At 44.4% G+C, this 14535-nt stretch overlaps 1 protein-coding gene across 4 annotated transcripts in view; it reads left to right on the top strand.

Moving 5' to 3' along the window:
• Positions 1 to 12041, top strand: part of PXYLP1 (2-phosphoxylose phosphatase 1) — a 72132-nt gene extending 60091 nt beyond the window's left edge. For all 4 annotated transcript variants that reach the window (XM_043595260.1, XM_043595261.1, XM_043595262.1 and 1 more), the window contains 2 exons: positions 4349 to 4488; positions 9694 to 12041. In XM_043595260.1, coding sequence (XP_043451195.1) covers positions 4349 to 4488; positions 9694 to 10634 — 1081 coding nt within the window. In that variant the 3' untranslated portion in view covers positions 10635 to 12041. The remainder of the gene's footprint in view (positions 1 to 4348; positions 4489 to 9693) is intronic.
• Positions 12042 to 14535: the final 2494 nt, after the last annotated feature.

The following is a 14535-nucleotide window of genomic DNA, read 5'->3' as shown; positions in this document are numbered from 1 at the left end:
TTTCTGATGGGGTGTCTGGCTCGTGGTGGTGCCCCTCTCTGGAATAGAAAATGCAGAAGAAAGAGGAGTAGGAGGTAAGTTATGAGGACAGGTCTCAGTGCTAAGTTTGAGCTGTCATCAGGCATCCAAGTGATAATTTCTAGAAGGTGTGTAGGTGTGGACTCAGGGGCATTGTCTTGCTGGAAGGTAGAGGTTCATTTGAGAGTTCACATGTTGATGGCAGCTGAAGCCGTGAGCTTGACTGGTATCACAGAGCCTATGGAGTGAGGGAAAGCCAAAAACAGTCCTGGGAAACACCAACCTATAACATAGCACAGAGAGAAAGGAGGATCCCGGGAGGAGGTGGTGACTGCAAACACAGTAGTGATGTTAGGAGAGCTAAGAAAGGAGAGAGTTTTAGGAAAGGGTGAGGGGTGAGTAATCAAGTCAGTTAATGCACAAAGTTCCAGAAAGGCAGACTGAGAAAAGTATATTGAGTTTATCCTTGTAGAATTTCATTTCATTAATAATATAAGTTCCTTTGCATAAATCGTGAAAATCTGTAGTATGAACTCACTCCAGTTTCTAGCCACGTAAACGTTCTTGAATTGTTTTCTGATAACAGTATCACTGGTATTAAACCTGTTCTCTGTTTGTCTTACTGTTCTGTGCAGGACTCAGAAATTACTCAGATTATAGCTAAAGCACAATAAATTTTCCCATGGGTGTGTAGATTAGCCTCAGGGTTCTGTCTCGAGCTTTGTGGCATAGAGAGAAGTGAATAATGCATATAAAAATGTAAACAACTATTCTGGACGTGAACAGTTTGAAGCCTTAAGATAGTAACTCTTTTAATTCTTCCAGTTTTCAATATGAAAGCTGATTTCCAATGAGGCTACAATGACATGAGTTTTTCCCGAAGAAAAATTCATCGTCACAAATATCATCATTTCTATGTTAGTCAGAGTAAGGCTAGCCTTTTGTAACAAAGAGACTGAAGAATACATTGCCTCAAATAACAAAGAGGTTTATCTTTTCCTTCTGTGAAGGTCTGAGATGAGTGATCCAGGTCATAGGACAGGACTCCACTTGGTCATTTAGGGCCCCAGGTTCCTTCCAGGTCATTGCCCCCATCGTGCCCTAGGGATGTCTACATGATTGAACTAGGACTGCTGCCATGTCTAAATAGTGGCCCGTGGGAAGGAAAAGAGTGTGAAGGGGCACCCCATGATCTGAAAACCTAAACCCAGAAGTGGGATACATCCTTCCATTCCATTGGTGAAGAATACCATGTGGCTCTACCTAACCACCAGGGCCTCAGACATGGGATCTAACCAAGTTCCCAAGAAGAGGAGAACAGATTTTAGTGTACAACTGTTAAAAGAAAAAGCAGAACCAGACAGTAGTAGTAGCAAAAACAGATTTTATCCAGGAACTAATGCAGTAGGAGAGCAGAGACCTTAGCATAGAACTGGGCACTGGGGCGCCTGGGCGGCTCAGTCGGTTCAGCATCTGACTTCGGCTCAGATCACGATCTCATGGCTTGTGAGTTTGAGCCCCGCGTCGGGCTCTGGGCTGATAGCTCAGAGCCTGGAGCCTGTTTCGGATTCTGTGTATCCCTCTCTCTGCCCCTCCCCTGTTCACACTCTGTCTCTGTCTCTCTCAAAAATAAGTAAACATTAAAAAAGATTTAAAAAAAAAAAAAAAAAAGAACTGGGCTCAAATCCAAATACAACATGGGCAGTGGAAACTTACAGCCAAGGATCAGGGTGGGGGTCAGTGGATGGAAAATGACTAAAGAGAAACCTCAGGGGTGAGGAGATTGCTGAAGGCAGACCAGGGTGAGCAGATATCACCTGGGAGATGAGGAATTTGATCAGATATCAGGAGCAGGAGACTCTGGCTACATTGACTTAGCAGGATGTTTTCTAAAACTGAATGATGCAAAGAGGGACATAAGTCCAAAAAGAACATGGAAGTCCAAAGGTTGAGGCCTAGTTGGGAAGACGATTCAGAGGAGCCTACCTATAGTTTGCTCAAAGAGAATCACAATTAGCACAATTAGCAGTTTCACTCATAGTACTTCCATTGAAATCTGAATATTTTAATAAACCACTGTAGGAACTTGCCATATTCATTGCTACAGATTATGGGAGGCTTATACTTTTCATAAAGCATCTAAGGTTGGGGCACTTCCCAGTTGAATTCATTCACACGTGTTTTGGAGTATCTGCCATGTACTAGGTACCCTCTTGGCTGCAGGGGTGGAGCCATGGCCTTGGCAGATAGGACCTGGTCACTCAGATCCAGGACAGGCCTGGGACTCAGGTTACCTGGTCCTCTTCCTGTTAAAAAGATCCATCCATCTGCCATCTCTTCTGTATATGAAGTTTTTCTTCCATGAATCACCTGTCTTTCCAGACCCAAAACAAGTTTTCATATGTATAGTTAGATATTAACATACCATTAAGTAGTCAGATGCCCTGAAAACTTGCACCAGCTCTGCAAACACTGCCCATAGTGAAATTTCATTCCTGAAATTGGCAGCAAAGCCTTCTCAGATCCTCAAAAATCACCAGCCCATAATAATGACTTGGAACAGAACATTTGACTCCTGTTGACGGATAGCCTTTGTTTGTGTGGATTCATATTGGCAGCCTCATTGTCAGTCTGGAAACCTTATTCCCCAGTTTGCAAATGTTTATCTGTTTTAGCCTCAGGAGGAACAACATACCCTCTGTGTTTATGAAAAGACACAATACCCTGCAGCAATCCAGGATAATTAGACTGTATTAGGATTAGCATTCTCTAATTTTAAAGTTTGTTTGTTTGTTTACAGAGAACACATGCGCACACACACACACACACACACACACACACACACACACACGGAAGAGGGGCAGAAAGAGGGAGAGAGAGAATCGCAAGCAGGCTCCAGACCCAGTACAGAGCCCAACTGGGGGCTCCATCTTAGGACCATGACATCGTGACCTAAGCCAAAACCCAAGAGTCGGAAGCCTTACAGACTGAGCCACCCAGGCGCCCCAGCATTCTCTAATTTTAAAACATTTTTTTAAAGATGGACTTTTTTTTAGCGTTATGTTTTTGAAAGATAATAGAAGCATTTTAGTAGTTACTTTAAAAGCATTGTCAAAGTTAACTGGGCTTTCAGACAAGAGAGGTCTGCCATCGGGACAATTTATCCTTGCTTCCTTTTCATACTGCTTTAGCTTAGCTGGGAACTAGTCTTATCTGTTCACTTCTGTTCAGCTGGAGAATGGATATACATTCACAGGTCATTTCATTATTCAGGGAAATTGTATATCACCCGTTAGAAAGATAAATCTTGATTTACCCATGTACTTCATGGCAAAAATATAAATGATGTCAGATATTACAAAAAAAAAGATGTTTTTTAGCTCTTCATAAGCACCCTCCCATGAAATGAAATACTGTATGTGCAAAATGCAATGTGAACTGTAGAGAACTATGGCGATCTTGGTTACCTTAATCAGTTAATTTTCTTCAAAGGAGATTTTCCCCCAGGTCAGTTAAGGATTACTGAGGGGCAGGTTGAGGTAGGTTTGCTAGGAGGAAGGGGCAGCATGTGGAAAGTGTTGGAAGCATGAAAGAACAAGATATGTTGGGGGTACAGAAGGCAGTTGGTTGCGTGTGACCAGAGCCCAGCATTAGAATGGAGAGGGTGGAGAGCCCTGAACCTCAAGTGAGGTAGGGTTGGAACAGGCAGATGGGCCACACACCGCTTCCATGGGAAGATGGCAGTGAACAAGAGCAGGGACGGTCGGCCTTGCCTTTAGGTCGATCCCCGGCTGTGAAAAAGGCAAGATTAGACGAGCAAGATTAGGCTAAAGTAGACCAAAGAGGAGCCCGTGCCATATGGACAAAAGCTCCAGGTCGTGGCTGCAGGGATGCAGGAGAAGGGGGGTAGAGAAGCCCCAGGAGGACACGTCTGCAGGATTGGGTGGCAGATGGCATGTGTGGGAACAGGGGAGGGAGAAGTCAAGAAGGGTTCCCAGCCTGGACATGACTACCCGGTGGGATTCTGTAGCCGCCTGGGGAGGGAGACGGGAGGGGCGCAGGTTGGGGATCTGGGTGGTGGAGGGCAAAGGTGACACCCATAGTGCTGGGAATGATGGCTGCTTCAGCAGAGGTTAGGGGCTCAGGCTGGCCTTGTGGAACGTCAGTGGTCACGTAATAATGGTACTGGAATTTAGAAGCGATTAAGCCAGTACCTATGACAGTGGGTGAGCAGGGCATGCCACGCCTGAGATTTTGCTGACTGGGGTTGAAACCCTTGTGGACCGTTTTGGAGCACGGTGACCACTAATTCTCTGTGTTGTCTCTTTAGGAAACCGTATCACCCTAAACTGGAAGCTTTCGTTAGTCACATGTCAAAAGGATCCGGAGCCTCTTTCGAAAGCCCCCTGCACTCCCTGCCGCTTTACCCCAATCACGCACTGTGTGAGATGGGCGAGCTCACGCAGACAGGTATGCACAGCGGCCATTTGCTCATTCCTTCTCCTGTGTGCTCCTCCATTTGGCGTACATCGGAGCAGATGCGCCTGGGCTAGGCTCTGTGGGCTCACGGGAGTGTATAAGGGCTAGTACCTCAAGCAGCTCTGAATCCACCAACGTCTCTACACACACGATTTCTAAAAATTAAAAATAACCCTTTTTATATTGCAAAAGCAGTATAGTCAATGGAAGAGAAGTTAGGAAAGACAGCAAGCAAAAGGAAGAAAAACGTAAAGTACCCATAACCCTAGTCCACTGAAGAAATTAGTATCCTGTTTTCTTTCGTTTATGTGCATGCTTACGCACACACAGCGGTAGCTTACTAAGCACAGTGTTTTGTAACTCAGCTTTTCGTTTAACGGTACGTTGTGATAGTCTTTCCCTGTCAACAAATATTTGTCAACAACATCATTTCTTTTTTTTTTTTTTTAATTTAAATCCACGTTAGTTAACATATGGTGTAATAATGATTTCAGGAATAGAATTTAGTGATTCATCACCTACTTATAACACCCAGTGCTCATTCCAGCAAGTGTCCTCCTTAATGCCCCTTGCCCAAGCCCATCCCCCGACCCAAGACCCCTCCGGCAACCCACAGTTTGTTCTCTGTATTCAAGAGTCTCTTATGATTCATCTCTCTGTTTTTGTATTATTTTTTAACAGCATCATTTCTGATGTCTGCCTATTATCCCACTCTTGCTGGGCCATAATTTCTGTAACCAATCCCATGTCCTTCGATACTTCAAAGAAAATAACCTGATTAAGTTTGGATGGGAGAGATCTCAGGAACAAACACATATGGCAGATCCCCAGTGAGCATGGAGTTTGTCTGGCTGAGAGTGTTCGTCACAGAAACCCACCTTTCTCTCTGTAGCCCTGTTCATACCACTACACAGCCAGTTCACTGTCATGTTAGGTTGGTGAGTTAACTGTGGGGTCACCTCTGTTGAGAAGAGAAGGAACTGGGAATCTCCCAATAGGTTCTGGTTTCTTCCTACTTCAGTCTGGGATCTCAAAGGACCTTTTGCATGGTCACCAGTCTTTTTGGAAGAATCGGGAGAACCTACCGGCCATGTTGTTGCCTTGTCCCACCAGTACTGTAGGACCTCAGCTTTGATGGAAGGAAGGTCTCTGTCCTATGGTTGGCCCTGTGGATTTGTCACATATTTTTTAAAGTTTATTTATTTGAGAGAGAGTGTGTGCTCAGGTGTGGGAGGGGCAGAGAGAGAGGGAGAGAGAGAATCCCAGGCACCCCAGGCCTGTAGTAGTTTAAAACAGGAGTTCTCATCCTATCAGACCAAGCACCTCTTTTTGTTAACAGGTATTTTGTGGTGCTCCTTTAACCATCCTGAAGTGAAATTCAAATATAATATGACCTATTTTAAAGAAGGGCAATTATATCAGATACCCTAACTCTAATATAAAGAAGAAACAAAAGGAAATGAATTTGTTATATAATTTTATGTCTCAATATAAAAGCTTGAGCACACCCACACTAGCAAATAGAATGACACAGTCGGTTATTCGGACAACTGTGACAACTGTGACAGTTGTAAATGCAGTCTGACTAAGGGATATTACACCGGGGACTCTAAAACCATGTTTTGGGACATGATTTTTTTGGCAAGTTCTGATCAAAGTAAGATCAGACGTCCCTTAATTTATACTACATATCTGGAAAAAATCAGTGGATGTTAATGGTATGTAAAAACGGTTTTATATTTATGACACAAAGAAACAGGTTGTAGGCTAAAGTATTTTAACAGGTTTTTTCATGTGTGGGAATATTTTGTGGTACACAAAAGTTAGGTGGGACAGAGAACAGTTCCTTGTGGAGACTGTCTAGCTCCGTGGCCCCCACCCACTAAGTATCAAGAATGTTCTTCCCCACATTATTGTGACAACTCAACCCCCAAACGCTCCCTGAGACCAGAGCCATGCTTGCTGAGAACCATTGGTCACACTCTCTGGTTGCAAGCAACAGAAACCAACTCAAGCTAAAGAGGTATATTTATTGTAAGGATTCAGGGTGATTCACAGACTTAGATTTAAGGGCAAGAATATGACCAGGCCTCCAGAGACTGGAACCAGGAATAAAAAAAGCTGTCTGTCCCAGCTTCTGTGGTTTTGCTCTGTCTGTCCACAGAGTGACAGTCTTAGCCACACCCAGAGATGAACTGCAAGTCCAAATTCTTTTTTTCCCTCATGGGTGTCCTCTTTTTTTTTTTTTTTTTTTTTAATTTTAGAGAGAAAGCACGAGCAGGGGAGAGGGGTAGAAGGGAGAGAAAGAGAATCTCTAGCAGGTTCCATACTCAGCATGGAGCCAGACACAGGGCTCATTCCCACAACCCTGGGATCATGACCTGACCCAAAATCAAGAGTCAGATGTGCACCCAACTACTGAGTGCCCCAAGTCCAAATTCTTGAGAGAGAGAGAGAGAGTGTGTGTGTGTGTCTGATGGGGTACTTCAGGGTCAGTGCCCATCAGCTGGCTAGGAGGTCAGGGTGACTAGGCATTGAGCAGTAGGGGCCCAGCCACTAGATCCAGGGGCTGTTCCCTGAAAAGAGGTTGGGGGAGGTGGCCCTTACACACTTAGAGACAATTGTTCATTCTGACCTCTCTTCTCAATTGGTCTATTATCTACATCGTTTTCTAAATCAACATTACTCTAGAAATCATTTTCTCAGTACTGTTTGTTCCTGTTCCCTTATTCTCTTTTTTAATGCTCACTTTCATCTTCTATTCTAAATTTCGTTAAAAATATATGGATGTTAGAATAACCATTTATAACTGAAACACTTTTGGCACCCCCACAGTAACTATATAAGATTGATCATTAGTGCCTACTCTATTCAAGACGCTTTGGCAGCTGCTGAGTGTAGGAGAGAGGAGTGGCTGGATGAGTAGATGCTCCCCGGCTTGTCCTAAAGGAACCGGCAGCTGCCATGGGACAGCGCGCAAGAAGGCAGCTCACCATGCTGCTGCAAGCTGCACAGTCCTACAGAGTAGATCCAGGGCTGTAGAGTGCACAGGCCTGTGAAACGGGACCATTGACGTCCGCCCGACAGGGCCGGTGAGGCGGTGAGCGAGATTAGCGTGTGTAAAATGCCTAGCACGGTGCCAGCCTACGCTAGGCTCAGTGATTACAGCTCAAGCCCTGGAGATCCAGTGACAAATTGGAACAGGAAGGAATTTTTTTTAAGCTTATTTATTTTGAAAGATAGAGCATGGGAGGGGCAGAAAGAGAGGGAGAGAGAGAATCCCAAGCAGGCTCTGTACTGTTAGCACAGAGCCGGATGCGGGGCTCAAACTCACGAACCGTGAGATCATGACCTGAACCGAAACCAAGTGTCAGACGCTCAACCAACTGAGCCATCCAGGTGTCCCAGGAAGGAATTCTTGATCTGACCTGGAGGAGGAGGAAGGAAGACTACAGAGAAGGCAGTATTGGAGGTAGAGACTGGATGAGGATTTCTCTAGGCAGAGCAAGGGGAAGGGCATGAACAAAGCCATGAAGAGATATATGTTGGGAGAGGATAGGAGACCCTAAATGGCTAGAACATAGTATTTCTGCATGAAAATGCAGGGAGAAGGCACTGTGAGCAGGGACTAGGAGGGTGAGGTTGGGCCTGCGGGGATATTGGGGGTCTTGAGTTCCAACTCTGCCGCTTAACAGCTCGGTTTCTTCAGCTGTAAAATAAGGAAATTGGGTATGATAATAATATGCCTTCTTTATCAGGTTTTTGTGAGGATGAAAGGAGAAAGATCTGGCATGTGGGAAGCACTCAGCCTTGATGTATGTAGCCCAGGCATAGGTAGACCCAGAGGTGAATTGGGGCCAGACACAGATTCTTAATCTTTGTCACTCACGGTTTGCCTCTTTATGCAAATCATTTTGGAAATAAATGCCTAAGACCTGTGTCAGCGCCGATCTCTGAAGGAATTCCCTCGATATTCTTCCTTCAGAACGGGACCCAGACACCCTTCGTGATACTTTCCTGAGCTGTTCCCCTTCCCGGGCCAAAGCAGTTCCCTCTGTCTCACGCACCTCAGCCTTGAGTTGTCTCAGGTTTTCATATCATTTGGGCATCTGAATAAGTGACATTGGTCATGAACTGGTCATGGGGCCTGCATGTGGCTTACCCTCTCCGAGAATTCATATCTATTGCTGAGATTCCATCACCCCTACATCCTACTGCTTGGAGGGTGAGCTTGCAGATTGTTTTCTGTTTGAAGATAAGGCTTTTCTTTTTTTTTTTTTTTTTTTTTTCAAGATAATGTGTTACCATACTGTGGTGGTTCAAAAATAAAACTTGTTAAACTTTTAGTTAACAGGTAAGTTTAAAATTTTTGTTCCTATGTTCCATTTATTCCATTTCTGTGCCCCTGTCATCCCTGGGTAACCATTGGTATTAGTTTCTTGCATGTCCTTCCAAAGGTTCTTTATGCAAAACACAGACACATTCTGTAGTTTATGCAAAACTACAAATATACATTCTTACTTTTCCCTCATTTTTATTTAAAAGGGCTATAATAAATGTACTGTTCTGCACTTTGCTTTTTTTCAAGTATTCTATCCGGTATCTGAGCAATCATTCCATATCCGTGCAGACAATATATCCCTGATGAGCTGGTAACCCTGCGGCAGGATTAGACGGAATGCCGCTAGAAGGTTAGCAGAGAGCCTTCGCTTGGGAGAGTAGGGAGAATGAGGGAGAGAACTCCACGGCAGTGAGGGGACTAGGGAGCCAGCAAGCAACTTTTTTTCTTTACCTGAGTGATTCCCATGGGCCCTCACTGCATACCAAAGAATGCTGTGTCCTTGGGCAGGTTGGAGAAAGCTCTCCTTAGGCCCATGCCAATTACAGCCTTGGCACCTACCAGCAGGGCATTTCCTGCCTTCTGAGGCCCACCAGTCACAATGCCCCTTCCCAGGGAAGGGGCTGGGCAAGAAGGGAGGGATTGGTGCTCCCCAGCTCTGCCCATCCCTTCATGGATGATAACCCCAAGGGGCTCCCTTCACGAGCTGATTGAGCTTCCACACGCTGGGGGATGGTTTTGGTTATATTCTCAGGCACTGATGTAAAGCATTGTAGAGTTGGCCACAGACTTGACTTCCCTTTGCTACTCCTTCTGCTGAGCTAGTAGTGAGGGCAGCTCGTGTCCCTGTGTTTCAGGAGTCGTGCAGCATTTGCAGAATGGCCAGCTGCTGAGGGACATCTATCTAAAGAAACACAAACTCCTGCCGAATAACTGGTCCACAGACCAACTTTACTTGGAGACCACTGGGAAAAGCCGGACGCTCCAGAGTGGGCTGGCCTTGCTTTATGGTTTTCTCCCCGATTTTGACTGGAAGAAGATTCATTTTAGGCACCAGCCAAGTGCTCTCTTCTGCTCCGGAAACTGCTATTGTCCCCTGAGAAACCAGTATCTGGAAAAGGAACAGCGTCGGCAATACCTCTTACGTTTGAAAAACAGCCAGCTGGAGAGGACCTACGAGGACATGGCCAGGATTGTGGATGTCCCCACCAAACAGCTTCGAGCGGCCAACCCCATAGACTCCATGCTCTGCCACTTCTGCCACAACGTCAGCTTCCCGTGCACCAGAAATGGCTGTATTGACATGGAGCACTTCAAGGTGATCAAGACACATCAGATAGAGGACGAGAGAGAGAGGCGGGAGAAGAAACTGTATCTGGGCTATGCACTCCTGGGCGCCCACCCCATCCTCAATCAGACCGTCACCCGGATGCAGCGTGCTGCGGAGGGCAGGAAAGAAGAGGTCTTCACCCTCTACTCTGCTCACGATGTCACCCTGTCACCAGTTCTCAGTGCCTTGGGCCTTATGGAAGCCAGATTCCCAAGGTTTGCAGCCAGGTTGATCTTTGAGCTCTGGCAAGACAGAGAAAAGCCCAGTGAGCATTCTGTCCGGATTCTTTATAATGGTGTTGATGTCACGTTCCACACCTCTTTTTGCCAGGACCACCACAAGCATTCTTCCAAGCCCATGTGCCCCCTAGAAAACCTAGTCCGCTTTGTCAAAAGGGACATGTTTGTGGGCCTGGGGAGTAGTACTAGTACTAATTATTATGATGCATGTCACAGGGAAGGATTCTAAAAGGTGAGCAGCACAGTGCTCATAGAATCTATGCCAATAGAGAGGGATGGGAAGGGTCTGCTTCTAGTTCTGTCTGTTGCCAAGGGTTTAAGATTATTGATTTATAAAGACTAGAAATTGTGTTTTAGAGCCACGTAGATGGTTGGGTTGAACAGTAAGTACGTCGCTATAATTGGGTACACGAGTTAGTTACTTGGTACGTAATGGCCAGTTCACAGAGAAAGGGAAGGTACTTTTTTCAGAGCCAGACTTTGCTTACAACGCCAGAATAATAATTCAATACTCAAAGTTGGCGATCCACATGTATATTATTTTGATCCGCCATGGTACTATATGATGGAACCAGCAAACCTCAGCCCGCATTTTCTTCACCTGGGACAATTTTACCTTGTCCTAACTTCAAGGAAACATTTCCTGAAGTGATTTATCTGAAATAGGGGTCGGCAAATTCTTTCGGTACAGGGCCAGATAGTAAAGATTTCAGACTTTGAGCACCCAAAGGCCACATACAGTCCTCACTGTTCAGCTCTGCTCTTGGAACATGAAAGCACCCACAGACAGCACATAGCCAGACGAGTGTGGCTGTGTTCATGGGCTGCAGTGTGCTGACCCCTGACCTCAGAAAACTGGCTCCTCTACAGTTCGCACTTTCAGCGCTTTAAGAAGCAATTGAACGCAGAGAATTATTCAGTGGTGCCTCCAGTAACCTCCACTAGACACACCGAATTTGGTCTATATCTGGTGTTACAATAAAACTTGAGGGGAAGTAAATATCAAATCCGAATGAATCATAGAAAAATTGTTAGAATAATACTTGATGTTCATGATGATTGTGGTAGATGATAGTTTTAAGTAGGTTTTAAATATTTGTCTGCTGTAGTCTATTTGCTGTATATGCTGAGATTTTTGTATTCCATTTAGTATTTTTATAGTCTGGGAAAATATTTTCTAAGGCCAGTTTTAGATGTGCTCTTATTCCTATGTGATATTCAATTTACTGTACCTGCTTGGTGGTTAGAAGGAAAGCCAGAAGCTGAATTCAGGCACTTTCTTCCAGTAAAACTAGTTATGGCCCATTCCCTTGACCAGCCCTAGAATTAGATCAGTTTTTAAACCATTTTCGTCGGTTTCAAATGGTAAATTCTAACTGATTTTTAAATAAGTTTTTGGAAGAACTTTGTTACTAGATAGTTAAATAAGCTTTATAAGGTATTTTATATATTAGAAGCAATTATAATGAAATCTGTGGATTCTGAACTAAAATGGTGCTAGTTCCTTGTGAAGAAATGTAAAGTGCAGGTGAGACTTTCCTGTGTCGTTGGCATTCCAAACTTTTTGTTTTTGTCTAATGTTGCCTTTGGATACATACGTCCATTTCTATAAATAAATTTTTGAAGAATACTTGTACATACAAGTCATGGTTTGTACCTATGGGTCTTTTGAAGTAAGTTCCAGTATTTTAGAAATGTATCCTTTTGTTGTTGTTATTATTGTTGTTGTTGTAAGTAAAAATGTTGCAAATTAGACAACTCTCCAGTACCCGCGGAGAAAAGAGGCCAGGACCCATGGCCTGGCTGCAGGCTGCGCATGGGGCCCAGAGGACCCCAAGCTAGTGGCCTTGGACTGGTTTGAAATCCATTTACACAGCTCCTTTCATTGCTGAAAATCATGTGCTGTCTCTTGAGTATTTAAACCTAATCAGTTGGTTTTTGCTTCCACTCACGATATATTTGAATTAGGACTGCTAAACACAGTTTGAAGATTTAAAACCAAAAGTGAATCAGAAGATGTTTTATTTATTTTTTTTTCAATGTTTATTTATTTTTGGGACAGAGAGAGACAGAGCATGAACGGGGGAGGGGCAGAGAGAGAGGGAGACACAGAATAGGAAACAGGTTCCAGGCTCTGAGCCATCAGCCCAGAGCCCGACGCGGGGCTCGAACTCACGGACCGCGAGATCGTGACCCGGCTGAAGTCGGACGCTTAACCGACTGCGCCACCCAGGCGCCCCAGAAGATGTTTTAAAAATCAGTTGGAAACGTCTCTTGATAAAGGTAAACATTTTGGATAAAAGTCAACATTAAAAGCATAGGTAAGAGGTTTTTGCCTCCCAAGACATCAGGTATGTACATCATTAATATACCTTCCTCAGCATCAAGTACTGAGACATCTCTCTCCATAAACAAACACTGAGCACTGAGCCGAGATTAATGCATTTAGTTCTTGGTTTCTGGGCAGTGTCTTAATGGCTTAGTTCATGGCAGGTGTAGGTGCAAATTCAGCTTTCTTGTTTTTATGATTAAAATTAATACATGCTCACTGGAAAACAATCAAACTATACTGAAAGCAGCTTCAAGTGAAGTTCTTTTCTCACCTCCAGAGAGAACACTGTGAGCTGTTTGACAGATACTCTTCCAGAAATTTTCCATGCAGATGTACAAATATATGTAATTTTTAAATAAGATCACTTTGTATATATTCTGTGATTTGCTTCCCTTAAAATATATTTCTTATTTACTTCTTTTAACAGTATGTCTTGGAGGTATTTCCACATTGAGATAGATGATACATAGGTAGCTAGCTAATATTTGTATAATATTTAATGATATAGATGAGACTTTTTAAAAAATTTTTTTCATGATTATTTATTTTTGAGAGAGCAAGAGAGACAGAGCACGAGCTGGGAAGAGGCAGAGAGAGAGGGAGACACAGAATCCGAAGCAGGCTCCAGGCTCTGAGCTGTCAGCACAGAGCCTGATGCAGGGCCTGAACCCGCAGACTTCAAGATCATGACCTGAGCCGAAGTCAGACACTTAACCGACTGAGCCACCCAGGCTCCCCTAAAGACATATTTTTAAAATATTAAATGAATGAAATTGAAACTTAAAACCAAGGTACTAAAATGAGACCACAGGCTTTTGAGGTACACAGAACAAGCAGAAGCCAGCGATTGTACACGTTAATTTTGTAGCCCAATTGAGCAGTTAACCCTTTTTCAGTACAGCTGCAGATACTAACATGACTAGAGTGTTTCTCAAATTTCACTGATAAACAATTGGAGAACTTAATACTGCTGTTAACCCTATTTGAGGATCTTCGAGGCTATAGCAGAATTAGGCTTTTGAAAGATGTGAGTGATTCCTTTACCTGGGACCCCTAAAAACTGATACAGGAGAGGCAGGGATGCATGCTTCCATTTCTGTGAGTCTTCAGGAAGCCTTCTGAACAGATTTAGCAGCCCAAGCTAGCGTGGGTGTACCCGGGTGTGTTTAAACACAGCCCCAAGTACAGAGCAGAAAACAGCTAGGGTTTTTTCATTGCAGTACTGGCTTTGATAGTGGCCAGAGTTCTGGCCTGGGCCCCAATTAACTCCCATTGCTCAAGGCCACTGAACTAAATGTTGGTACCTGCCCTGTAGCCATCTCATGAATAATAATACTTGTGCTTGAGAGGAACCAGCCAAATTCAGAATGTCTGGTCAGGCCATCCTGGCCTCTGAAACCCACTTGCCAGCTGAGACTGGCCTTGATGTGAGGAGCAGGTATCACTGGAGGGTCCATTTGGCTCTTCCCAGAGCTGCGGAGCCCTTCAGCAGGGGGCGGCCTGAGGCCTGGCTTCTGGATACCTGGGAGCAGTAAAGGCACCATTTTGGGGTCACACTTTCCTTGAGAAATGCCCCACAAGCATTTCTTTATCAATCTAAATGCTCTCAAGAAGTTCCTATTACCCCTAACACAAATGGGGAAGCAGGCTGGAGTGGGGTACGGGGGTGAAGTCACTTTTCCAAAAGAAGAGCCAAGCCTAGTCTCCAACCCAAGTGTGTGTGACACCGGTCAACTTCATAGCGCTTGTACTGTGTAACACATCATGGAAAAGTCTTTTCCTAGACTAATTTCACTTC

Source organism: Prionailurus bengalensis, chromosome C2 (assembly GCF_016509475.1).
Source record: "Prionailurus bengalensis isolate Pbe53 chromosome C2, Fcat_Pben_1.1_paternal_pri, whole genome shotgun sequence".
NCBI classification, from domain to species: domain Eukaryota; kingdom Metazoa; phylum Chordata; class Mammalia; order Carnivora; family Felidae; genus Prionailurus; species Prionailurus bengalensis.
The sequence above is the reverse complement of the archived record's forward strand: the minus strand, read 5'-3'. Positions and strand labels throughout refer to the sequence as shown.